General features: G+C 41.5%; 1 protein-coding gene across 1 annotated transcript; it reads left to right on the top strand.

The window, feature by feature from the left end:
• Positions 1-1,078: 1,078 nt before the first annotated feature.
• fes (FES proto-oncogene, tyrosine kinase) lies at positions 1,079-26,727 on the top strand. Its single transcript, XM_050053564.1, has 18 exons — positions 1,079-1,442; positions 2,663-2,836; positions 4,073-4,169; positions 4,330-4,513; positions 7,743-7,880; positions 7,973-8,092; positions 8,266-8,388; positions 11,061-11,256; positions 13,120-13,200; positions 14,107-14,316; positions 14,665-14,787; positions 16,322-16,375; positions 19,583-19,701; positions 19,787-19,881; positions 20,112-20,235; positions 24,821-24,978; positions 25,114-25,236; positions 26,415-26,727. Exons 1-18 carry the CDS (start codon positions 1,218-1,220, stop codon positions 26,555-26,557), a joined length of 2,487 nt encoding a protein of 828 aa, XP_049909521.1. The 5' UTR covers positions 1,079-1,217; the 3' UTR covers positions 26,558-26,727.

The following is a 26,727-nucleotide window of genomic DNA, read 5'->3' as shown; positions in this document are numbered from 1 at the left end:
AGTCTGTTCTGGTCTAAAAGTGATAAGCAGTATACTTTAGAAAAAACAAAACAACAACAACAACAACAACTAGAGAAGGTTTCATCACACTGGCCATAGCTCAACGTTAAATAGCATTGGGCAGTATTTTTAAATTATTATTATTTCCCCATTTTATGCACAGTAGCAAAAACCTGCACCTGCCTGCATCAGACATTCAGTTCACTGCAGGGAAATGTTGTCGCCACACTGCTCCAGTAACCTGCTCAGCTGTTCATATGATCATGTGTAACATCAAGACATTAAAATCACCTCCACTGAAAAATAAGAAAAAGAAAATATTCAGTGGTGGACATAATGTTGAGATCATTTTCTGTAATAAAGTACCAATAAAATAATAAATAAATAAATACAAATACTCATTACAAGTAAAAGTCCTGCATTCAAAAATGTACTCATTTACAGCGAGATGTACTTAGAGCATCAAAAGAAAAAGAAAAAACTGGCTCCTGTGAGTTGTATAATGTGGTAGTGTTTTTACTGAATTGTTTTTACTGTTGCACTGATGGAAAAGCATGATTTTACTGCTTTATTTGGCTGAGGCTGGGTAGTTTAATCTATGTACATAAAACTCAGAAAGTAACTACTTACTCCAGCTGTAAAATAAAAGTAGTGATGTAAAATGCTCGATGATAATGCAGTGAAGTATAATGTTAGTAAAAAGGAACAGAAAATAAAAGTAAAAGTACTTTAAAATTGTACATTAATCCAGGAGCTGAGACAACTGTCCCCAGTTGCATCCTAATATCTGATGTTTGTGATGTGTGATGTGAACATTAGTGGCCATTATGTGACATGTAGATATTTGAGCTCAGTCTTCAGCTTCCACCTGCCTGTGAGTTGTTTCTGCATTTCAACTGCATATTCTATAGCCTGTATTTGCAACAGTGGAAGGTTTTATGACACATACATTGTTCCTAAATTGAAAGAAAAATCATAATTACAAGCACAACCACATTCAAACAGACATGAGGAAGTGCTGCCTCGCATGAACCACTGTACATTTTTTTTGCTCGCACAGGGAAGTGAAAGCTGTCTTTGGCCACAGACAAAATAACTACTCTTGTTTCTGAGCAGCTGCTTCAGATCGCCGCTCTGTCCCACTCATGAGAACATAAAGCTGCTGTAGGACGCTGACAGTGAATCCTCAGCAGGGAGGAGAGTTTAAATATTCAGAGATGGGCTTTGGAGAGGACCTGCGGTGCCCTCAGGCACATACGGCTGTCATGCGGCTGCTGGACTCGGAGCTTCATCTGATGGAGGTCATGAAGAAGTGGATGGGTCAGCGGGCTAAGAGTGAGCGGGAGTTTTCAGTGCAGCTGCACCACATGGCTGCCATGGCAGAGAAGCTGGAACGGCCTCAGCCCGGTACAGGACTGGACTACATCAGCCAGCTCAATCAGGTGAGGTGTTGTAGATCACTCTATAGCTGAATAATCAACTGATCATTAATGATCATCAGTCAGTCAAGTGGAAGAAATCCACTTCATACTTAAATACATGTAACTTCAGTTTAACTTAAACAAGCTGGTGAGCATCAGTGCTTTCCACATAAAGAATTTATTTGAGTGACCCACTGAAACAGGTTTGTCTCCATCCAAAAAAACTTTCTGTTTGATTATTTGTGCAACAAAAAGCACAGACAGAATAAAAAATCTGACAGAATAAAGCACTGATATGAGGTCATACTGGGGAAAACGACTTCCCTTGTCAGACTTTAGCTGTTTTGCTGTGATGTGTTTCATTTTCAGAGCTTTTAAAACCCTCCATAAAACACTTATATATTCTAAACAACATGGGCTATGGAGTCATTGTGTATATCTGGGTACCAGGGTACTGATAACCCTGAACTAAACCTTTTGTTTCCTGGTTGTCATAGTTTAAAATGATCTAAATCAAAATGTTTATATATGTTCTCAAAGCCCGATAATACAGCACTAAAGAGCACGAACAGTAAATCTCCACTAGAGCTGCACTGTCCTCTTATTCTGACACTTTAATAAGGAAATAAATACTTGAAAGGATTCAGATTTCATCATCACATCTGCCATACATCAAACTCACAACCACTGAGTTTGTCATGCTGCTGTTGAACTTGTAGATGAAATGCCAAAGTTGTTTTACTTTGCTAAGAATCTATCCTCAGTTTGGTTGCATTTGCCCGATGCTGTCTTGAAGTATTTCAGACAATCTAAAATAAGCCATGCAAGAAACACTATGACTTTGCAACTTAAACAGAAAATGGGGCAAAATGCAGAAGTCACCAGATGTCTAGTAAAGATGGCAAAGATCTGATAAAATGAATTAGAAGAATGGTGACAGAGAATTTTGTGCAAAGCGGATGTGGACAATATTAATAGGTGCAGGTTGGACCAACAAAATCGTGGTGACGTATTTTATCTCTGCACCTCACAGTTCAGGAGTTAAGAGCAAAAAATGTGAAGTATGTTTATTTTTTTAATGGCCCCAGGTCTGACTTTCATCAGATTTTCCTGAAATCTAAAGCAATATGTTGGTAGTTACTGAACCAAAAGACAGATCCAAACAGAGGTTACAACATGGGGAGGACTGTTGTCTTGTGTGAATAACTTTTTCCCCCTGACTTTTGTCTCCTGTCCGTCAGTCGTGGGGAGTGCTGGTCTCTCAGACGGACTTCCTCAGTCAGGTGATGAAGAAGCGCTCTGAGGATCTGCTGGATGGTCCCATCAGCAAACTGACGCTGCTCATCAGAGACAAACAGCAGCTCCGCAAAACCTACGCGGAGCAGTGGAACCTGCTTAGGCAGGAGCTCAGCAAGGTGTGAGACTACAAACACACAGACACTCAAATACACCACTATTTATAGATGGTCATGCCAAAGCACAGATAAATCACCCTTACACAGTCAGACCTCCGACTGCGATCAAACAGCTCACTGCTGAAAGTGAGCTGTTGATTTAGTAGGTATTGAACTTTGATTATTGTTGCTCTTTTGTCCTTATGGTTGAACATTTTTACCCTCTTTTGTTTTTGTAAACTGACACACACAGACAACACACATACACACAAAGTATATATTCATAAGGGCAGTTTGTAAGTGAACCCACACTGCTTAAAGTTTCATTTCACTTTTGTACGTTTCCTTTTTTTGCATTTTAAGCAATAATATACTTGAAAACTGCTAGCAATATCTCAGCTGTTGTAAAGCAGTACTTCATTTATTTTGAAACCACTGTGGGGCTTTTGAAATAGCACGGTAAGCAGCAGTATATCACGTTCGAGAGTCCAATGTTATGTCAGAGCCAGTGTCATAATTACCACTACCTGCTCCTTTTTCTGGACTCTGTGGTTGTTTACAAGAAGTCACAGTCATGGTGATACAGTATTTACATATGCTGAACGATTCTTATCAGAAAAAAAGCAGATGTCGTTGCTTTAGAGTCTATGTGTTGATTTTTGCGCGAGTCTGTCATCTTGACATGCAGTTGAGTGTTGCAGTGGATGCATTATAAATAGACAGCAGTCGAATGAAATGAGGTTCAATAGACTGGAAAGAGTGTGTGCAAATGCATTTTGATGCAATCTCAAACCGTTGGCTGCTCCACCTGTTTTTATTACCCAATTACATCAGGGAAATGATGTGTTCATTTTCACTGATCCATATTGGGTTGCAGCTTGGCCGTCTCCAGCAGACAGTTTGTTTATTTTAATTTTCTTACTTTATTATGCAGATGACGGCTTTGGTTTTGTGCAAGTCATTGTGCAGTAGAATAGATTTTATGACTGAGCAACAATGTCAGAGATGCTATCAGGCGGAGGTCTGAAGTATCAGCACCAGCAGTATAACAAAGGTTGAATCATTTCCTCTTATGTCTTTTCTCATGTTTCGTGTTCCTCTGCAGTTAAACACGAGAAGGCCACTGTCCACTTCCTGTGTGATGTAGTTCTCACACTCAGTTTGGCAGCTTTAAACCACACAAACAGCTCCCCTGAATGACGCCCACCCTTCCACCAAATGTTTTCCATCTGTTTGTGTGTCTGTGTGCTGCTTCAGGTAACCCAGACAGAGCTGGAGAGGCTGAAGAGCAGCTACAGACAGGCAGTGAGAGATGCAGCTCAGGCCAAGAGGAAGTACCAGGAGGCCAGTAAAGGTGGGAATTTTTGGCACCACTTACTTCTCTGAACAGAATCGGTTTTACTCTGAGGGCATGGACTGGCCTTTCTTTGTTTCTGTTTTACTCTGCAAAACTGATATGTATATTTAAACCATGAAATGTTGTGTCATCCCCCTTCTTTCATGTGTGTGTGCAGAAAAAGAGCGAGACAAGGCTAAGGAGCGTTATATAAAGGCTTCAGTGAAACTCTACGAGCTGCATAATGAGTACGTGCTGTCTGTGCGAGCTGCTCAAGTTTACCATCAGCACCACTACAGTCAGATCCAGCCTGCCCTGCTCAGTGCACTGCAGACTCTGCAGCAGGAGATGGTGCTCATACTGTAAGATAAAATCTACTACAGTGTGTGTGTGTGTGTGTGTGTGTGTGTGTGTGTGTGTGTGTGTGTGTGTGTGTGTGTGAGAATGATGTTGCTTTTCAGTGGTCCTGTTTTACTGTTTTTCTGTTTGCATCCACTCAGCTGATTTCTATTCACACACACACACACACACACACACACACACACACACACACACACACACACACACACACACACAAACAGTACATATAAGAGGAATGCTGACCTCAAAAGCACGTTTTTATTGGCTGTACCACAGTGTAACCATGTTTCCCCTACACAGTGCTGCAGGATTGAGACTTAATGTAACAAAGAAATGTGTTAGCATTTTTGCACTTGCAGTTTCCTCATCTTACAGTCAATGTTTTTTTTCAATGGATTCTTGGTTAGATGCCTGAAATAAGTTCTGTAAGATATTTTCATATTTTATTCTATGACATAAAATACATTAAAATACATCAGTAAATACCCTGCTGGGGAATTTTAAAGATTTAACATGTCTTAAAAAAGACAGTTGCTAACAAGTGTCTTAAATTAGACAACAGAATGTACACAGCTTTACAGCTTCTCTGTGATGGTGATGATAAAATCAAGTGACCGCGGTGAAGTTTGTTCATAGCCTAACGTTAGCCTTTTACTTCTGGCGACTGCATTTATGCTTCCTTTGTGAAGACTATTTTACTGAACAAAACATGTATGTTTCATGATATTTTGTTTGCCACAGAGCTTACCTTCTGCAGTAATCCATTTTTTTTTTCAATAGAATCAGCTTCCAGGTTGGCTTGCAAAAAAAACATCATCCCTACAGCAGTGTTTTAAAGGTCCAGTGTGTGACATTTAGGGGGATTTAGTGACATCTAGCAGTGAGGATTGCACATTGCAACCAGCTGAAACCTCTCCTGGTTTAAATTCCTTCACTGTTCATTGTTTTACCAGGAGCTTAATTATCTGCAGAGGTCTCCTTCTCTTGAAAACAAACAAGCCAGGTGATTAAACTAGTTAAAAAAAAAAAAAACACTACATAAAACTGTTTCACGTTACAAATCAATATTTCTCCAACACCGTTTGGCATGTCACAGATGGGCCGCCAGCTCAATGCCCTCTAATGTGTGCACACCTTTATTATCTGATAATTTAAGAGCTAGATGTCCTGGAGGTTCTTATCAAGCACTGAAATATCTACAGAGGTCTCCTCCTCTCCAAGACTTACAGATGCGGTGATATAAACCAGAGGGGCTGCTAACTACGGTGGTTGACACAAAAATACAAATGGCCTAACCTAGAGCCACTGTTTTGTTTGTCCACTCTCAGCTACTGTAGAAACATGGCAGTGCAACATGGCGATCTCCATAAAAGAGGACCTGCTCCCTATGTAGATATAAATAGCTCATTCGAATGAAATCATGATGATTCTTATATTCGGTGATTAAACAATAAAAGAAAACTAACCTGTAATATTCCATTTCTGCCAGTATATCCCCCTAAGTCCCACCCACTGGACCTTTAAATGAACAGGGAACATTAAGTTGGTTTCAGTTTTTCATCAGTGTCAATATTTAGTCATGCAGTTGAGAGAAGTGACTGTTTTGACACTTCTTCCTAGTTTATGCATTCAGAAAATGTAGATATAAAAAAAGAAAGCCCCAAACTTTGATAATAAAGATGACAAAGGAAAAGCATCATCTGAATGTGTTAGTTTCATGCATTAAATGTTTGACAGTGAGCTGTCAGATCTCAGATGTCACAGCTTGTTTGCTCAAAACAATACAAAAAATCTGAATTGGAACATGTTGAAATATTTACTGCAGTGGACTGCCTATCTCAGGCAATGTCTCTCAAACTACATTTTCATAGTTCTGATATGAATCGACCTGCAACTAACTTACCTGCATTGGTAAAACAAACCCATAGAATGTCCCCGATAAATGTGAGGTAACAACTTGCACTGAGTTTGTCTGAATATATTTCATCTCATGTCTTAAGTAAAGAGTACCTAAATTTCACAGCTATGACACACTAACACTTATTAGGTAAAGAATACCTTAATGTTTTCAACACATTACACCAGTGTTTCTCAAATGGTGAACTGTGATGCCAATCAAGTTGTGCTGTGGGATTTTGTGATAACCATAGGAGCACCCATTTCCAAGTAAAGAGGCAAACTGTAGATAAAAAATGTAATTTCATTTAATTTTATCTAATGAAAAACCCTCACAGGGAACCTATTTGTCATTGTTTGCGTGTGGGAATTCTAAATGTGTGACACATCAAAAGCCCTGATTGGCAGCCAGTGTGAGGGATGATAACAACTACAAGGAGAAAGCTGTGTGTGGGACAATGAATTGCTTTATTGTATGGAGTAGATCACAACAAAGCACCAGCGAAGACGACCTACCACCAAAAGAAAAGATTAAACAAAACAACTGTCAGTAGACAGTAGCACGGAACCTACCTGTCTTGTCTTGTATTGTCTTATCTTATGTCATGATGAGAGTGATAGCACACGTTATAGAAGCTATTGTGCACAGATATAAATACAGGTGTACCTTGAGATTTTGGGCACAGAAAAGTTTGAAAACCCCAACTTTACACAACTGATAACTGAAAATGAGTATTATTAACTCTTGGCCCCAGCCGCCAGTGAATTCAAACCCAGTTCCCTTCAGCCGAGAGGCGACAGTGCTAACCACTATACCACCTTGCCACACAGAGGCTTTACTGATCATGTCATTCCTTCAGTTGACTAATTGACCACGCCTAGCTCAAATAAGTAATTTGTGTCCTCTGAGAAACAGTGACCCAAGAGAGATATTGTATGCATTGAATGCAGCTCAACACTCTCTGGTCCCACGAATGAAACTGACTTTGGCATTGCTGACACATGTGCATATTGCAGTACAAGGATTACACAATATCTTGGAGTGTATTTTATAAGATTTTGTTATGTTGCAGTTATTAACAGAGAGAGAGAGAGAGTAGGTATAATTTACGCATTATCTCTTATTTGACTTGCTGACTTATATACTTAATTGAAATGTAAATGATATGCATGTGTCTTATTTACCAGCCCCCACAATCCTTATACAGTGAGGAAATTCTTATGTTGTGCTTTGGAAACATGTTCTGTACTGTATCTGTGGTTTGACTCTGGCTAAAACTCATAAAATTGGTCCTTCAAATCGCTAACTTTGTTTTCATGCGACCTCTAACCCAGAAAGGAGATCCTGCAGGAGTATTTCGACATCTCCACTCTCCTCCATCATGAAGTGGTGCGGATCCACAGAGAGATATCCTCTGCTCTGACAGCCATCGATCCTCACAGAGAATATGAAAGCTTCATCCAACAAAACAGGTAGACTGAGGGAAAACTTCCTCTCAAATCAATCAATGCAATCATGAAAGCTAACCCTGCAGAGCAATGACACTGTGTGTTTGTACTTGCAGGTCTGTAGGGGAGACTCCTGCGTGTGCAGAGTTTGATTGCAGCCTTCTGGAGGACAATGTACAGCTAGATCCCAGAGGGATTGAACTGAACGACCTCACGCTTGAGACAGTGCAGCACAAGTGAGAACAAACGACACAATCGTCCAGATGACTAAAGTCTAATTTCCTTTTTTAGTGTCCCAACTACTTCCTCCTCCTCACCCTCCTGGTCCTTTTTTACCTCCTATTTCCTCTGAGTGCTTTGCATCAATTACTTCCTCCTTTCATGATATTTCTCCATCTCCTTCTCCCAGACTGACTGCAATAGAGGAGGAGCTGTTAAATCTGGCTCGAACTCTGGGCTCCCAGCAGACCTCTGTGGAACAGCTGGAGTTGGAGCTGGATGCAGAGCGGGAAGGTGTCAAGAAGGGCCAGAGGTGAGCGGACCACAGACACAAGGAGAATCAGTGATGCTGTGATGTTTTATTCAGAGGTCACAGAGGAGGTTTCACAGCAAAAACACACAACCTTTGAGGTAGCAGTCCTTCCCAATGGGAGAGTTCAATGTGCTCTTGGCTGGCCAGCAGCTAATAACCAGTGTGGTCTCATGGGACTCTAAGTGCCTTATGAATTATAATACAGAGATATGGTCAGAGCTATGGCACTCTATCCCCTCATTTATCTTGGTTGATGAGGCTGTCTGAGAGTGTTAGAGGTTCACCGTCTTTTGGGAGTGATCGAGTCGAGCTCCTGGAGGACAACTGGAAACAATGTGTTTGTTTGCAGAATGTTGATACCTTAAAATGAGCAGCTGGGGAGCACATATGGTGGTGGTGTTAGTGAGGCAAGTTGAGGTTATGCTGCCCTTTGGTTTGTATTTTGAGAAAACATTTTGTAAACCAGCAGTGACATGCTGTATGAGGTCAAACCCAGTGTGACCTCTCGTAGCTGAGAACCTGCTAGCTTGAGGAAGTTGAAGACTGAGTGTACTTGCCTCTGTGGTTCTACTCACATCACTCTGAGATCATACAGACATGGGCTTGGGCTCAGATATGCAAAGGGTCCTACACCTCTCTGACATAGCTGGTTTTCCATTTCCTTTTTTTGTTTTGTGTCTTTTAGAGTTGTTTGGATCTTCAAGATTATTTTGTGTGTTATGGAGGTACTACTTGAGGTACTTTGTTGTTTTGTGTCTCTTTGTGGTTCCTTTGCATCACTTTGTGGTTATGTGAGTCTCTTCCTGGCCAGCATGTGTTAATTTCAGTGACATTTTGCAAGTTAAGGCCATGGGGCCCCCTTGATACTTTGGGCCCCTGGGCCTGTGCCCAGTTGGCCCGGTCAGTAATCCATCCATGCATATATGTATATATTCACTTTGCTATCATATACTGCAGTGGTTCCCAACTGGTCCAGCCACGGGGTCCAGATTACTCCTCAATCATTAGTTCAAGGTCAACATTCAGCATCACACTTGAGTTTGGCCATGTCATCGAGCTAGTTTGCTGTTTCTGTCAAGTAGCTGTCTGTTAGTCACTCACTCTACAGCAGGAAATGGCACTTCAACATAACAACTCTGTGCTGGAAATTCACTGTACTTAGAAATGGAGTGTGTGTTTTACAAACTTGACATGCTTGCGAGTCACTTGTGGCCCATTCAGAATGGACCCATGACCCACTTTTGGACTATGACCGACCAGTTGGGAGCCGCTGATATACTGTTTATGTACAAGGACAACCAGTGAATCCTTCCATCTGAGAGGCGTTGGCAGGTTTGATTGTAAAATGACTGCAATAAGTAATAATTATAATAGCTGCCGATTAGTTTCCTGTCAATCAATTAATCATTTCAGCTCCAATCAAATGACCCAAAATCAGGGGTGTAAATATAAGACAGTGCGGTTTCACTGGGCTCCAAGGGATGGGGCGGCCCATAGAGAGAGCAAGCCCTCCAACAATGTGTTGGTCAGAGAACAGGCCCTTGCCAGTGATTCAAATTGTGACCTTGAAAAATACACCTGTGTTCAAAGAAGAACTCACATTAAGTTAAAAATGCTGTCATTTGCTAAATGTACCCTTGAAAAGGCAGACCCATCTCCGTCAGGTATTCCTGACTTACTTATTTATTTGATTACTGTAAAATGGTCAGTAGCAATCTATAAAAAAAAAATATGTGTATTATACATAAACTATAAAAACTACAAATGTTACAAATGTTGGGCTTGATGTTTTTAATTTCTTGGTGGGTCATGTACAGATATGCAATGATGGTTGCTGGTTAAAATGTATGTTGATGTTTTTCAGTGTCAAGTCTCTGTTGGATCAAGTGATGAATCTAAAATCTGTCAAGACTGACAAGCTGAGCACATCTTTTAATTTTTTTTTTTTTTTAATTTTTATATACTTTATTAATCCCCAAGGGGAAATTCAATTTTTTCACTCTGTTTGTCAATTACACACAGGTCCGAACACACACATGCACAAACAGGACCTATACATGNACTGCCTTACCCTGCTGCCCCAAATCACAGAGCACCTGGCTCAAAATAGTATTCTTTCAGTACAGGTATACTTGTTGTTTCTGGGTCTCAGGGCAAATAATGGAGCTGCTGAGTACTATAGTGTGTGCGCTGTGCTTAAGGGTAACTTGGAGGTGACGGGGTACAGGCACAATTCACAGAGGGAGGTTGAGGTGTTCAATAGGGGTCCATCAGCAAATTCATGCCCTGGTTAATCAGGTTAATCCAGCCATGCACTGGCCATTTAAGTTCTGTTAAAAAAGCAGCAAGGATCCATGCAATCAAACCCCTGCTCGTTTTTTAGAAGCCTTGTTTCACTTCACTAGCAGAACTCTTGGGTCATTTAAAGTTCACTGGTCTTACATGCTTAAAATCCAGGATGGACTAAGCTGTCACTAGAAAAGCCTCCTTATTGACTGTGTTAGTCAATAGGAGGCATCTGCAAACCTATTTGCTCAGACCTCTTATCGATGTCTGTGTGTTCTTGTACTGCCTGTTTGTCTCACCTGTTGTGCAACCATCGATGTTGCTCTCACTGAAAATGTCCCACACAAATATAATTCACCTGGCCTGATGCTCTCTGCCTCGTCCAGGGTCTACCAGTTCAGCAAGAGACATGCGATGGAGGAGTGCCGGCAGCAGGTTGCTTTGTCCCAGGGTGTGAGAGCGAAGCTGGAGGTTCAGAGGCTTCTTCTGAAGGAGAAACTGGACCAGCTGGGCTCCAAAGAACCTCCCTCTGCTCTGAAGTTGGACCCAGACGCCGTCTCAGTTTCGTCCAACTCAAACAATGTATGTTTCTCTCTGCTAGAGTCTCTCCTACCTTTTTCTTTTTCTTTTTCTTTTTTTTTAAGCTCCGAGAGGATGAGGAGGATGAAGCTTGCTGACTTTGGTGATCCTCTGACTTCCTCTACCACCACTAGCAGGTTGAAGTTTTTTTTTTCTAGTGACATGTCTCAACAGCTATTGGATGAATTACTAAGATATTTAGCACAGATATTCACACTCCTCAAAGGATTACTGACTTTTCACAGAGCGCCACCATCAGGTTGAAAATTTTCCAGTATTTTGGTTTATGACCAAATACCTACAAAACAGATGACAATCCCATCAACTTCATCTGGAGTTTTTATTTAGTGCTAAATAGCAAAAGTTACTATGCTAACAGGTGAGCATTATAGCTGCTAAACTCCAGCATGTTAGCCTTGTTATTGTGATAATGGGGGTCATCCCTATATTCCCCGGGTTCTATGTTCCCCGGGTTCTATGTTCCCCGATCGGGGAACATAGGACCCTTTAAAAAAAAAAGGGTCCTATGTTTCCCGGGTCCTTTTGGGGAAAAGCGGGGAACATAGAACCCTTATTATTAAAAAGGGTCCTATGTTCCCCGGTCCCATACAAAGCGGGGAACATAGGACCCTTTTGGGGTCCCATACAAAGCGGGAAACATAGGACCCGGGGAATATGTTACCATGCTAATATCAGCATTAAGTTCAAAGCTGTGCTAAAATAGCCTACGGCCTCACATAGCTGCTAGTGTGACTGAAGACTTTTAGTCTATCCATCCATCCATTTTCATCCGCTTAACCCGGGGTGGGTTGCGGGGGCAGCAGGCCAAGCAAAGCACCCCAGACGTCCCTCTCCCCAGCAACGCTTTCCAGCTCCTCCTGGGGAACCCCAAGGCGTTCCCAGGCCAGTTGAGATATGTAATCCCTCCAGTGTGTTCTGGGTCTGCCTCTGGGCCTCCTACCAGTGGGACATGCCCTTAACACCTCTAACGGGAGGCGCCCAGGGGGCATCCTAATCAGATGCCCGAACCATCTCAAGTGACCGCTTTCGACGCGAAGGAGCAGTGGCTCTACTCCAAACTCCCTCCAATACTCTGTGCTCCTCATCCTATCTCTAAGGCTCTTTATCCTGTTTGATTTTGTCAAGCTGAGTTCAAAGTCACCAAATTTGGGACTGGGAAATGACTCACATTCAACTCACATGACTTGAGCCCATGCTTTTGTTTTGAACTGCAGCTATTCCTGTAGCAAATATAGACTGTTTAAAATAATAGAAGTAGCTAACGGGACGTCACTCAATGGTTCGTGGACTCCCGATTTGAAGCCTTGCCATCTTGGCCTTTTGGTGTCAGAGATGACCATATTTGTAGGAGAGGGTGGAGCTGTGGATGAGCAAGGGGTTGATCTAGCTCATAGACTGTAGTGATGCCTCACAGACAGCCTGTCACTCAACAGGCCCAGCCCTCAATTATGTGTACTTTTAAGCCTTAATAAAATATCAAAGGGTGGGATATATAACGTTACCCCTGTACAGTTGTCATGAACAGGGAAAATTTGTTATAGAGACCAAAGCTGTTTTTTGTACCAGGCTGTAAACACATTTATTTTTGCTGTAAAGTTTTAACATGAGGGTCTGTGGGGATTTACTCAGTGTTGGAGCCAGCCTCAAGTGGCCATTCGATGAACTGCATTTTTTGACACTTCTGCATTGGCTTAACTTTCCAGCCTTGGAGGTTGCTGCTTGTAGCAAATCAATGAATAATGACTTAACCCATAGACCTGCATGTTTTCCCTTTTATTGGTAGTAATTTTTTTTTTTAATTTATATGGACCAACATGATTTGCTCTCGATCTTTTCTTTTTTCAGGATCACAGCCCAAATCCTTCCAAACTCCTCATGGACGGGATCAAAAACAATCTGAGTGGCCTGTTTAAACCCAAATGGGAGGTAAGTTAAACACTGAATTACAATCCAGGCACAATAATTACACACAGAATAAAGATAGACAGATTACAAGTGGTTATACTAAATTGTTTGGCGTCAGATTAAACATAGCAGAACAATATCTGTCTCACAGTATGTTGCAGAAGGACATTTTAAAAGGAAGGACACTTGTTCCAGTTGAGAGACACTTCCCCTCCTCGCTCTTCCACCTCCCTGCCCTTAACTTTAACTGCAGCGTCTGTTTTTGTACACTCATAGCTCTTATCACACAACAAACAATTCATCATGTTTTGGAGACAGTGTAGCCACTGCACGGCTGAGCTAACTCAGGCCCATGATCTTTCTTTGGGGTCTCGTGCTCCTGAAGGCACCGTCGAACTTAATTAGGTCAGCTTTGACAGTCAAGTTACTACTTTGGAAATTCTGCCTGACCTAAAACTAAGTTTACCTCTCAGGCAGCCAGTTTACCTTTCACGGTTTTATCACTGCTCGCAGATGATAGCACAGATGGAGCCATGAACCAGCTGTGCTGCACACAAACCCTCAACAGGAAAAGGCTTTGTGCAGCCGGTTTGTAGTTTTTAATTTGTCAGAAAGATAAAAATCACCGTGTGCATGCTGTAAATGATCAATTTAAGCAAATATTTCAGTGTCTCTAATGTGCTGGACTTCAAGCTCAAATTATTCTTTAAATGTGAACTACTTCTTGCTCTCCAGCTCCCCGCTCTGCGGTTCCCTGGAGGCATGGAAGGTGGTGCGGTTAGACTTTAAAGTATTACAGACTTTTCTTTGAAGTATCTCCATATATTCTCTGCAGAATCACCCTAAAATCCATCCTCCATCACTTCTTATTGTTTCATTATTCATGTCAGCTTTAAAGGGTCTGCTTTTCTCTCTTCCTGCCTTCAGGTGCTTCCGGCTTTCACCCCAGTGCTGGACGTGGATCGTCCTCTGGGACAGCAGGGCTGGTACCACGGAGCAATTCCCAGACCGGAGGTCCAGCAGCTGCTGAAGAATGACGGAGACTTCTTGGTGAGGAAGAGTCAAGAGAAACATGGTTATGTGCTCTCTGTGCAGTGGGAAGGATCCTGCAAGCATTTCCTTATTCAGAGCATGGATGTAAGTAAAGAACAAAACACTTTTTTAGAGAGTCGAGGGGCATTTTATCTTATATGTAGATCCTTTTTGTTTCTGTGTGTGGTTTAAAGCATGTGTTTTGAATATGTATGCAAGTTTTAAATGATCAAGATACTGCTAAAAAAATTAGATGTACAGTACTGCTCCCCTCCCAGCTCTATTTTTTCAATTAAACACAAGAAAAACATACACAACTACAACTCATTTAAACAATCTAACAATTTAAAAGGCTATTTTCATGTATAGGTTTTTTCATTGTGTCTTTTTCCTCTGTCAGTATGTTTGCACAGCAGTTAACTTCTGTAAATGCTTTTCCATCTGTGTCAGTAGAATCTGTACCGTCTGGATGGAGAAAGCTTCAGCAGTATCCCGCAGCTGATCCATCATCTGCTGTCCTCACGACAACACGTCACCAAGAGGTCTGACATAGTGCTGAAGAAACCTATACTGAAGGTACTGCTGTAACACACAGTCTGCTGCAACCTGATTTCACAGAAATATCTGAAATGACCACGACCTCTAAACATAACATTACTAGGTGTTGGCACTGAACGGTTGCAGTTTCCTTTAGGCACCAAAACTACTTGGTTAGGTTTAGAAAGAGATAGTGGTTTACCTTAAAGGTCCAGTGTGTAAGATTTGGGGCAGGGCTATTCATGTGCTTGTGTAAACCGTGATAGTAAACCATAATAGCGGTGACTGAGAGACCGTGGACTGGGCAAACTGAAATAGCGCTTTCTACATGCTGAACACATGTATTAATAAAGCACTGGCTTTTACTGGCGAAGGTTTTACTGCAGTTACCTATAGTGACAAGCGTACTTATTGTCAACTAGAGTAATCCTGAAATTATACTCCCGTCATCTGCCCCGCGGCCTCTGCTGTTGTCTGACTTCTGTCTGTTGTGTGTGTGTGTGTGTGTGTGTGTGTGTGCGTGTGTATATGCAGAATGCAGGAGAGAGGCTGCAGCACAATGTTACATGACACCAAAATTTAAAAAGTAATGATGAAAGAGCCAATACTGTATGGCAGAGCTTATTGATACTACAGTCTTGATTAATTTTGCCCTGGGCTGTTTAATACTGGGTCTCGGTACCAATCCCTAGCCGGGCCAGTCAGAGGTTGCTTCTGGGCTGGATGTGACCCATGGGCCGCCAGTTGAATAGCCCTGATTTAAAGGGATTAAGTGTCATATAGCAGTGAGAACTGCAGATTGCAACCAGCTGAAACATCTTCCAGTTAGAATTCCATCAGTGTTCATTGTTCAGGAGGTTTTTACCACGAGCTGAATTATGAAACAAACAAACAGACCAGATAATTTAAACCAGTAAAAACACTGAACAAAGCAGTTTCACGTTACGAATCAGGGTTTCTCCAATGCTGCAGATGGGCTTCTAAGTACGATGGCCGACACAAAAATGCAAAAATGTAAATGGGCTTATCTAGAGCAAGTGTTTGATTTGTCCATTCTGGGCTACTGTAACATGGAGATGCAAGTTTCTGTATGTGACAGTCATATTCACTAATATAATGAGTTAGCACCATTAGCTGCTAGCTGCTAGCTGCCAGCTCAGTCACCTCTATGTCGACAACAGTGTACAGACTATCCTGCCCCAGACTCTGAGTCATAGATATGCTCTGAATGTTGCATACAGCTCCTTTAAATAAACAGGTGCTAAAACAAAGCGTCTCACAGAGAGCTCAAATACAGGTGCTCCAGCACTGACAGTATGAGAAAAATAAAGTATGTAAACACGTTCCAAAAGAGACCCCAAGTATGAACCCAAAAATGGCAACAAATGGCAGATGAGCACAAAAGGTCCCCTTTAACTGAAGTGCTTCCATTGTTGTCTCAGATGAGCACACATGCAAATGTGATGATCTTTCCTTCAAATTTTATTCCTCTTTCTTGTCTCTCCTCTTTTGCTGGTCTCACAGTTAACAGAACCACTATGCGTCTCTTATTGTTCATTTTTAACCCCATTAGGACAAGTGGGTCCTGGAACATGATGATATTATTTTGGGACCCCTCATTGGACGGGTGAGTAAACTGAATATCTGTTGACAGAAATTTAGAAGAGAAGTGAGAGAAGCAAGACCAATTGTTAAAATCATTTCTTTTTTTATCATGCCCATTACAGTAAAAAGTGAGCCATAGTGTGTCCATGTGTTTGTCTCGCTCTGAGTCTCAGATATCTCAAAATGTTGAGAACATATTTGTGTAAAACTCAGTGTGAAGTTTGGTTGAAGAGCAAGAAAGACCTGGTTAGTGAGTCACAATTCATTTTTTTGGCCTGTCAGATGACATACTGAACAAAAATATAAATGCAACATTTTTGTTTTTGCTCCCATTTTTCATGAGCTGAACTCAAAGATCTAAAACATTTTCTATACACACAAAAGACCATTTCCCTCAAATATTGCTCACAAATCTGTCTAAATCTGTGTTAGTGAGCACTTCTCCTTTGCCGAGATAATCCATCCCACCTCACAGGTGTGGCATATCAAGATGCTGATTAGACAGCATGATTATTGCACAGGTGTGCCTTAGGCTGGCCACAATAAAAGGCCACTCTAAAATGTTCAGTTTTATCACACAGCACAATGCCACAGATGTCGCAAGTTTTGAGGGAGCGTGCAATTGGCATGCTGACTGCAGGAATGTCCACCAGAGCTGTTGCCCGTGAATTGAATGTTCATTTCTCTACCATAAGCCGTCTCCAAAGGCGTTTCAGACAATTTGGCAGTACATCCAACCGGCCTCACAACCGCAGACCACGTGTAACCACACCAGCCCAGGACCTCCACATCCAGCATGTTCACCTCCAAGATCGTCTGAGACCAGCCACCCGGACAGCTGCTGCAACAATCGGTTTGCATAACCAAAGAATTTCTGCACAAACTGTCAGAAACCGTCTCAGGGAAGCTCATCTGCATGCTCGTCGTCCTCATCGGGGTCTCGACCTGACTGCAGTTCGTCGTCGTAACCGACTTGAGTGGGCAAATGCTCACATTCGATGGCGTCTGGCACGTTGGAGAGGTGTTCTCTTCACGGATGAATCCCGGTTTTCACTGTTCAGGGCAGATGGCAGACAGCGTGTGTGGCGTCGTGTGGGTGAGCGGTTTGCTGATGTCAACGTTGTGGATCGAGTGGCCCATGGTGGCGGTGGGGTTATGGTATGGGCAGGCGTATGTTATGAACAACGAACACAGGTGCATTTTATTGATGGCATTTTGAATACACAGAGATACCGTGACGAGATCCTGAGGCCCATTGTTGTGCTATTCATCCAAGACCATCACCTCATGTTGCAGCATGATAATGCACGGCCCCATGTTGCAAGGATCTGTACACAATTCCTGGAAGATGAAAACATCTCAGTTCTTGCATGGCCAGCATACTCACCGGACATGTCACCCAATTAGCATGTTTGGGATGCTCTGGATTGGCGTATACGACAACGTGTTCCAGTTCCTGCCAATATCCAGCAACTTCGCACAGCCATTGAAGAGGAGTGGACCAACATTCCACAGGCCAAAATCAACAACCTGATCAACTCTATGCGAAGGAGATGTGTTGCGCTGTATGAGGCAAATGGTGGTCACACCAGATACTGACTGGTTTTCTGACCCCCCCAGACCCCCCCAGTAAGATACTGACTGGTTTTCTGACCCCCCCAGACCCCCCCAGTAAAGCAAAACTGCACATTTTAGAGTGGCCTTTTATTGTGGCCAGCCTAAGGCACACCTGTGCAATAATCATGCTGTCTAATCAGCATCTTGATATGCCACACCTGTGAGGTGGGATGGATTATCTTGGCAAAGGAGAAGTGCTCACTCACAAAGATTTAGACAGATTTGTGAACAATATTTGAGGGAAATGGTCTTTTGTGTATATAGAAAATGTTTTAGATCTTTGAGTTCAGCTCTTGAAAAATGGAGCAAAAACAAAAGTGTTGCGTTTATATTTTTGTTCAGTGTAGCTAGCCAGTCCACAAGAGTGCTCTGGAGACCTTGTTGCCACTTTGAAGGATAGATTCACATTTGTCTGACTTGCATGAACACAAGTACATGTAAGAGTTTTATTGTTCATTGTGATGTTTCTCCTCTCTGGCTGCAAAGAGATTCTGTCTCTAAGAGATTTCTTAAAGCTAATATGGGCTTCATCAGTGTAAATTTGTCCAAAGTTCCAGTACTTCTAGAACAAACTTCCCACTTTGCATTACTTTCCCTCTGCTGTGGCCCAGCAAGCAAACACTGTCCTTGGAAATACAAGCGACAGTAACTGTGGAAGATATCCACTTGGTCTGTGAAACCCAGACTGCTGAAGTCTCACATTAGCTGCAGAAACTATGAAAGTAATTTTTCCACCAGAGCAGGACTGTAGATGTAGTCCCCCATCACACACATTGAAATCACTTTAAGAAAGGCTGTCTTCATAACCAGTATTCACAGGAGGAACAGTTACGGCAATGAATAGCCCTGTCTTTTAACCTGTCCTTCAGATTTAACTTACCTGCCAATTTAACATAGTTTCCATAGTTTGAAACAAGCAATATTATATCAATGTCATCATATGAGACTAGGTATTGTCTTAGATTTGGGATATAATATACAATAATATATAATATAATTGTCTTTCCCTGATTTTAAAGGCTGCATTACAGTAAAGTGATGAACTTTCTGAACTTACTCGACTGTCCCAGCTGTTCTGTTTTTTTTACTTTACCCACCCCGTCATTATATCCACATTACTAATGATTATTGATATGATAATATCAGATCATTGTGTAAATATTTTGTGTAAGCACCCATGGTCAATACTACAATATTGTCGAAAGATCGATATCGAGGTACTTGGTCAAATATATTATGATATTTGATTTTCTCCATATTGACCAACCCTTGTTTAAAATTGTGCACATGTGGTTACAGTTCATCAAGGAAAATTGCTCATATCGCACCTTATTGTCAGCTAACTGTTATCTAGTTTATATTTAGTTTATATCTGCTAAACATTGCTTTTTCAACTTTGTTTTTTCAGTCATTGTATACTGCATGCTCTGTATCTGCACTCCTCTAACTTTGTACTGCAACTGCTGCACAAGTTTCCCTCATAAATAAAGTTATATCTTATCTATCTTATCTTATCTCATCTTAGTAGATACATCAAGTCCCCTGTTGAGTTAGAAAATACACTTAAAAAAACCTGACAGTAACACATTATGTTGGTGTTCGCACTACACAGGGCAACTTTGGAGAAGTGTATAGCGGCCGTTTACGCTCTGATAGCACTCCTGTAGCAGTGAAGTCCTGTAAAGAGAACCTGGCCCCAGAGCACAAGAGTAAGTTCCTGATGGAAGCCAGGTCAGTGTGTACACAAACACACACAGACACAGACACATGCATATATACACGTACACACACACACTTCCTCTCCTGTGCTGTCCAGGATCCTGAAGCAGTACGACCATCCTAACATTGTGAAGCTGATAGGAGTGTGCACTCAAAAGCAGCCGATCTACATCATCATGGAGCTTGTTCAAGGTAAACATGATCCTAGACTTTACTTTACCTTACCTTACCTTACCTTACCTTACCTTACCTTACCTTACCTTTACAACCCTCAGTGTGTTTACCCAAGATTTATGCTACCATTATTGCTTTCCTTTGTTCCTACATCATCATTCTCTTCCTCTCTCTCTCTCTCTCTCTCTCTCTCTATATATATATATATATATATGTGTGTGTGTGTGTGTGTGTGTGTGTTTCATAAGGTGGTGATTTTCTCACCTTCTTACGGCATGAGAGTCACAATCTGAGGCCAAAGATGTTGGTCAAAATGACAGAAAATGTAGCAGCGGGTATGGAGTTCCTGGAGAGCAAGAAGTGTATCCACAGGTTGGTCAAACAGTTAATTTATATTTGCACAGTGTGATAAGATTTAATACATTTTATACAAAGGTAATATTTGTATAGGTCTTATCATTACATCAGGAGCAGGTAAGATTGTGACTTTGTCTAATTTGTCAGAGGCTCTTGTGTCAAGGAGTTAAACATTTATAGTGAATGGTAATGCAGTTAGATTCAGTGCCTGTCGATGAGAGAGCTCTCAAAGAGTCAGAGCAGCAACAAGGGTCCCCACTTCACAAAATGAATCCATGTGAATGCTCCACGTAGTCTTCAATTTTGTTGATTTAACAAGCTGTTGTCTGATGGTAAGCCCTCTTAACACTGCTGACCTCTGAAGGACGTACAGCCGCGGAGACCAAAAAATGGAGGAAGCTATTGTAGCTTATTGACCCATTTAGTTTTATTTAACCTCCGCTGTCAGAATAATAACTGTCCTACAAAAGAGCAGTGGTCTGCAGACAGTTATGAGACAGGAAGTGATGGTGCAGATACATATTTTGAGTAAAATGTGTGAATTTATTGTCCTGTTAGTGTAGGGTTATCAAATTTTCAAACCCCCAAACCAGGACTCTTAAGTGGACCTTGCATTCACATGCATCCATTTATGTGGATGGGTGTTTCATCAGGATGGGGGACTGCTATTTCGACATTTAGCACACTGAGCGAATATTTCAACACCATAGCCCAGTGTTTGCTCAAATGTTGTGTTGTGATGCCAATCCAGGTGTGATGTGGAATTTTGTGATAACCACACATTATTACTGCAATATTCAACTAGACCTATACAAAAAGTTATGACTGAATTTATAATTGACTGTATCAGTACGTTGTGTGCACCCATATCCTAATAAAGAGGCAAACTCTTTTTGTTGGCATTTGTGTGTGGGAATTCTAAGTGTGTGACACATCAAAAGCCCTGATTGGCAGCCAATGTGAGGGATGATAACAATTAACAGGAGAAAGCTTTGAGTGGGACAATTGATTGCTCTATTGTACGGAGCAGATTACAACAAAGCACCAGTGAGGACGACCTACTGCCTAGAGAAGACAGTATCACGAAAACTAGTGTTATTTTTTTCTTGTTTTTATTGTCTTATGTCATGATAAGAGTGATAAGACATTATAGAAGCTGTTGTGCAAAGATATAAATACACGTGTGCCTTGAGATTTTGGCTTGCCCTCTGATTGCCTTGGGCACAAAAACTACTGCCATAGCCAGTGCCTCAGCAGTAGAAACATTAGGTTTGGTCTCCCATTTTTGTACCAGGCTGTAAACATGTTTATGGGAGTCCATGAGGATTGCCTCACTGCTGGAGCCAGCCTCAAGTGGCCATTAGAGGAACTACAGTTTTTGGCACTTAGCCTTGGCTTCACTTTTCAGCCCTGGAGGGTGCCACTTGATTCAGACGAGTAGTACATTACTGTTTTTGAGTCAGGTAATGACTAGTAAGACAAAGTATGACAAACATCTAAACTGAATGTTGAAAAGAAGAACTGGGACAATTTTGTGTTTCACAGATATTTGTTGGGACTCAGGGACAGGTTTATATGGAGGGCTTTCAGCCTGAAAGGGATTTCTTGGTTAAGGTTAGGAAAACAATCATGCTTTAGGTTCAGATGAAAAGATTTCTGCCAGAAAGGGGTTTCTGCAGAACTTTAGCAAGGTTATTCACTTGGAGAGCTTTATTTTCCCTCTTCCATGATTTTGTATTGAATGAAATGATGTTTAATGGTGAACAAAATGACAGTGGTATAAAAACAGAACAGCAGCCTTGAACACACAGAGAGAGATTTTGACTGACTATAGCAACTTCAGTGCTCCGCCTGAGCTGATGCTCCATATTGAAAACGTATTTTCAGATACAGATACACAATCTAAGACATAACAAATATATAAATAATAAAACAAACATAACACAAGAAAGCATCGTTAGAGCAGAGGACAGTGTAGGCTGCTTTATGTCTAGGTTTCTCAAGACTGAGTTGTTTATCTAAAGTCACCATGAATTTAACACACAGAATACATGTGATGCACAGCAGAGCATGTGTATGAGACAAATGAGGGGTCCAGTGAAATTAATTAGTTGAATATTAAAACATGTTCATTTTGCATAAAGTGAGAGTTTCCATGAGACCAATTGTGGAACAAGCCACAGGCAGATGGATCTGAAAACCTTTATGGTGCACAGGCACAATAAAGGACATAATTTACCTTCCTAACATTTACATCACTTAACTGTAAACCAAACTGCACTTTCCCCGCAGCAGCACTTCCCCATATGTTGATGCAGCTCTCAACAGTCGATTAAAAGTGAAGGATAAAGTTTTCTTAAATAACTGATAGCTGTTGTGTCCTTGAAGAGGAAGCTTAAATGCACTGCTGGCTGACCTACAATTTTTTTTACTTGAATTAGAAAGACAGCAGAACCATTAATTTAACAGCGCATTACAGTGCATTCATTTGGCAGACACATTCATCCACAGCAACTTACAATAAGTGCATTCAAACTCAAAGAACCTAAATGTCCTTAAAGAAGCTGGAGATTTTCCAAATAAACATCTAAAAGTGTGCTAAAGTGCTGTTTGGTAAATCGTTGTTGTTTTTCATAAGAAATTAGACATAAGTAAATGCCAACATGTTGTGGAAGATGACTGATGTCCTGCTGTCCAGTTGGAGTTTAGTCCACAGGAAAGGGCCTTGACTGTACTGGTAATATCAGGATTTGCGTAACTGATGAACTGCAACTACAGCTAAACAGTGTGTAAGGTTAAGGAATCATGCAGTGAATTATCTGCAGAGGTTTCTTCGTCTCCAAAACATACAGACTAGATGAGTAAAACCGGTAAAAACACTGAAAAAAGCAGTTTCACATTAGAAATCAGTGTTTTTCAGACACTGTTTAGTATGTCACAGACAGGCCGTAGCCCAGCACCTGCTAATGCTCACTTATTTTCTCTGATAACTTAATGTGTGCTCTCCGCATTTCCGATCCCGATGTTCAAAAGGGTTTTTTTATCAGGAGCCGACTTATCCACAGAGGTCTCTTCCTCTCCAAATCAAACAGACCAGGTGATTTAAACCGGTAAAATAAATAAATAAATAAATAAATAAATAAATCTTTGTTTTCCCAAGTCTTTCCTTGCAAGGGGCTGCTAACTACGATGGCCAATGGGCTACTGTAGAAACATGGTGGTGCAACGCGGCAGACAAGGTAGACAAGGACCAGCTCCTTGTGTAGATATAAATGACTCATTCTAGGTTAATGAAAACATAACAATTATTATTTTCAGGTGATTATACACTAAAGAAAACATACTTATTATACCCCCCCTAAATCCTACATATCTGACCTTTAAACATGTACCTTCTTTTCTCTGATAGCTTGGAACAGGAATAGCTACCAGAAAGTGAATTATCTGCAAAAGTCTCCCCCTCTTTAAAACAAATGGACCAGGTGATTTAAACCAGTAAAAACACTGGATGAAGCCATTTAACATTAGAAAAAAATCAATGTGCAGAAGGGCTGCTAACTACAGAGGCTGATACAAAATCTGAATAGAGCCAGTGTTTGGTTTATCCATTCTGAGCCTCTGTAGAAACATGGCAGCTCAAATGCATAAAACTGTGCTTTACATAAAGTTGTATTAAAAACACATTTTAATACTTAAGCAAATGAAGTTTGCAAACAAACACTTTAAAATACAAAAAAACAGAGTAGAGAGTAAAAACTGTTTTTCTGGATATTTTAATGGACACAGGTCCACAAAAGGCTGCCTGTCTGGTATCGAAGGAGAGACAGTCAACCTAATATGGAGGTGCTAAACTATTTAGAGCCTCATACAGGCTTGTACACTGGTAATACGATTTTAGAATCAGCTGTAAAAGAGACAGGGAGGAAATGCAAGGATGCTGAAACGGCTGATATTTTCTTTTTGAACATTTTGTACTAAGCCAAGAGGAGAACTGACTCGAACCCTCTAAAGACTGTGGATCTCAAAGTGAGCAGGAACTGATTATAAAGATTAAACATTGGGTTTTATACATAATCTACAAATATAAATAAATCTTGCTTTCCAGGCATTTATTAAAAGAAGAGTGAGGAAAAGCTGAGATCAAGAGTGTGTTGTGAACATGTTTGAAATGATGCAACCTAATATGGATCTGTAGGGTTTAAGGGGATCAGTTGTTGAGTGGGAGTGATTGTGGTGCTTTGGGTAAGGGATCAGTGGAGGCTGACGGTGCTCCGGAGAAGACATGAGGTTGTGACACCCAGCTCATTACAGGAGCACTGTGTGATTTGCCCAGCGGGGACAGATCAGAGCAGGCAGCTGGTAGCTGCTCAGCCTGTAACGCTGCATGTCAAACTGTCTCACATGTAACACCAGAGACATGACAAGAACGCCTGTTCTCTTACTCCTTTTAGTCCCCTCTTCTCTTGCTGTATCTCTTTTTTTTTTTTTTTTTTAAATATAGCGCATGATGCTTTTGTGTCTCTTTTGTATCCATTGCTCATCAGCCGTGCATTAATCCCTCTTACATCTTCCTCTCCCTGTCTTTTTGTCTTTTTCTAAGGGACCTGGCAGCGAGGAACTGTCTTGTTGCAGAGCACAACGTGGTGAAGATCAGTGACTTTGGGATGTCCCGTCAGCAAGATGACGGTGTCTACTCTGCAGAGGGTGGCCTCAGACAGATTCCTGTCAAATGGACGGCTCCTGAGGCCCTGAACTATGGTACACCGCAACTGTTTCTGCCCTGCAGTCACAACCACAGACACTCCTCTTTTTTCTCTCTGCCAGTAGTCAATTAAAAACTGACAGGCCTGTGCCTGTGCCTTTGCTAATGCTGCCCCCTGCTGGTGTTTTTAGGCCGTTATACCATGGAGAGTGATGTCTGGAGCTTTGGTGTCTTGCTGTGGGAGACCTTCTCCATGGGGATGACGCCCTACACGAGCATGACCAACCAACAAACACGCGACGAGGTGGAGAAAGGTAAAGACTCATCTGGCAAGATAAGCCAACAGTCAGTGGGCCTCATTCACACACAGTGCGTACACACCAATCTGGGGTTCATCCATAGTTTTTCACCTGAATTTGTTCATACTCTGCAAATTTAGATCAGCCTCAGACTATGTGTAGTGTTAGGGGGTTAGGGTTTAACCTAATAATGAGGGCCAGGCATATTAAATTCACATTTTTAAAAAGGCTTCAATAGACAACAACAATATTTAAAAGATTATGATCTCTAACTCCAAGCAGGTGTTAAGATGACATATTTAGCCTGGCTGGAAGTCATTGCAGCCCGTGCCTCCAGGGCAGAGTTCCCCTTCAGAGACCGGCAGAACATGTATCGAGAGAGATGAATGGCTTATTGTCTGCGTACCACTGCCAAGACATTCACTAATACAGCTCTGAAAAACAATTAAGAGACCATTCCGTTTTTTTCCTTAATTATCATCTCATTACATAAGGTAGCCATTCCATTACATTTCAGCACAAGCACGCCTCATTCCACTTGATGAGGTAGCTACTGATTAGGTGATCACCTGAACCAAATCTTATTTAACGAGGTAAAATATAAAAACCACAGCTGTGGTCATCACTATCCTCTTGGAATAGGATCAGCTGGATAGTAAAAACAGTGCTCGTGGTAACTCAAATAATAACTACTGACCATGACAAAAGAGTTGAAAAGAAAAGTTTTGAAAAGAGTGGTTCATTTCTGGCTTTGCTGGCAGAGGGATACAGTGAGCATCAGGTTGCTTGCATCCTTAGAATTTCAAAGATTGCGGTTCATAAGAACAAGGTCAAGCAGCAGACATTGGGGGCAACAAAGCTACAGACTGGCAGAGGGCGAAAACGACTCTCCACTGACTGAGATGACCGCCAACTCATTCAAATGTCACTCAAGAACCGTAGGATGACATCAAGTGACCTACCAAAAGTATGGCAGACATCAGCTGGGGTGAAGTGCACAATGAGGACAGTTCAAAACAGGCTCCTAGAGGCAGGACTAAAGTCTGGCAAAGTGAGAGAAAAGCCGTCTATATGTTAGCCTTGTGATAGTCTGGTGACCTGTCCAGGGTGTACCCTGCCTCTCACCCAATGTCAGCTGGGTTAGACTCCAGCTGATCTCAGTACCTGTTTTGATGGTCTGTGATGTGTTTCAGGATACCGTATGCCTGCTCCACACGGCTGCCCCGTGGAAATCTCCAGGATTATGAACAGCTGCTGGCAGTACGAGCCCAGAAATAGACCGTCCTTTAAGAAACTGCGGGCTGACCTTAGTGCCATATACAACAAAATTACATAATACAAGCCTGTTGACTGGGATTTTTATTATTTGTCTGTTTGTTTTGTAATTTCTGTCCTTCAGAAAATATGTTAGTCATTATGAACACTGGAACATATCTCCAAAGTGAGAACAAACTATCATTTGACCCTTTTATGTTGTGGAAATAAACCTGGAGTTTTGTAAATATC

The sequence above is a fragment of the Epinephelus moara genome, chromosome 1 (genome assembly GCF_006386435.1).
Source record: "Epinephelus moara isolate mb chromosome 1, YSFRI_EMoa_1.0, whole genome shotgun sequence".
NCBI classification, from domain to species: domain Eukaryota; kingdom Metazoa; phylum Chordata; class Actinopteri; order Perciformes; family Serranidae; genus Epinephelus; species Epinephelus moara.
This window is presented reverse-complemented; position numbering and strand designations above follow the sequence as displayed.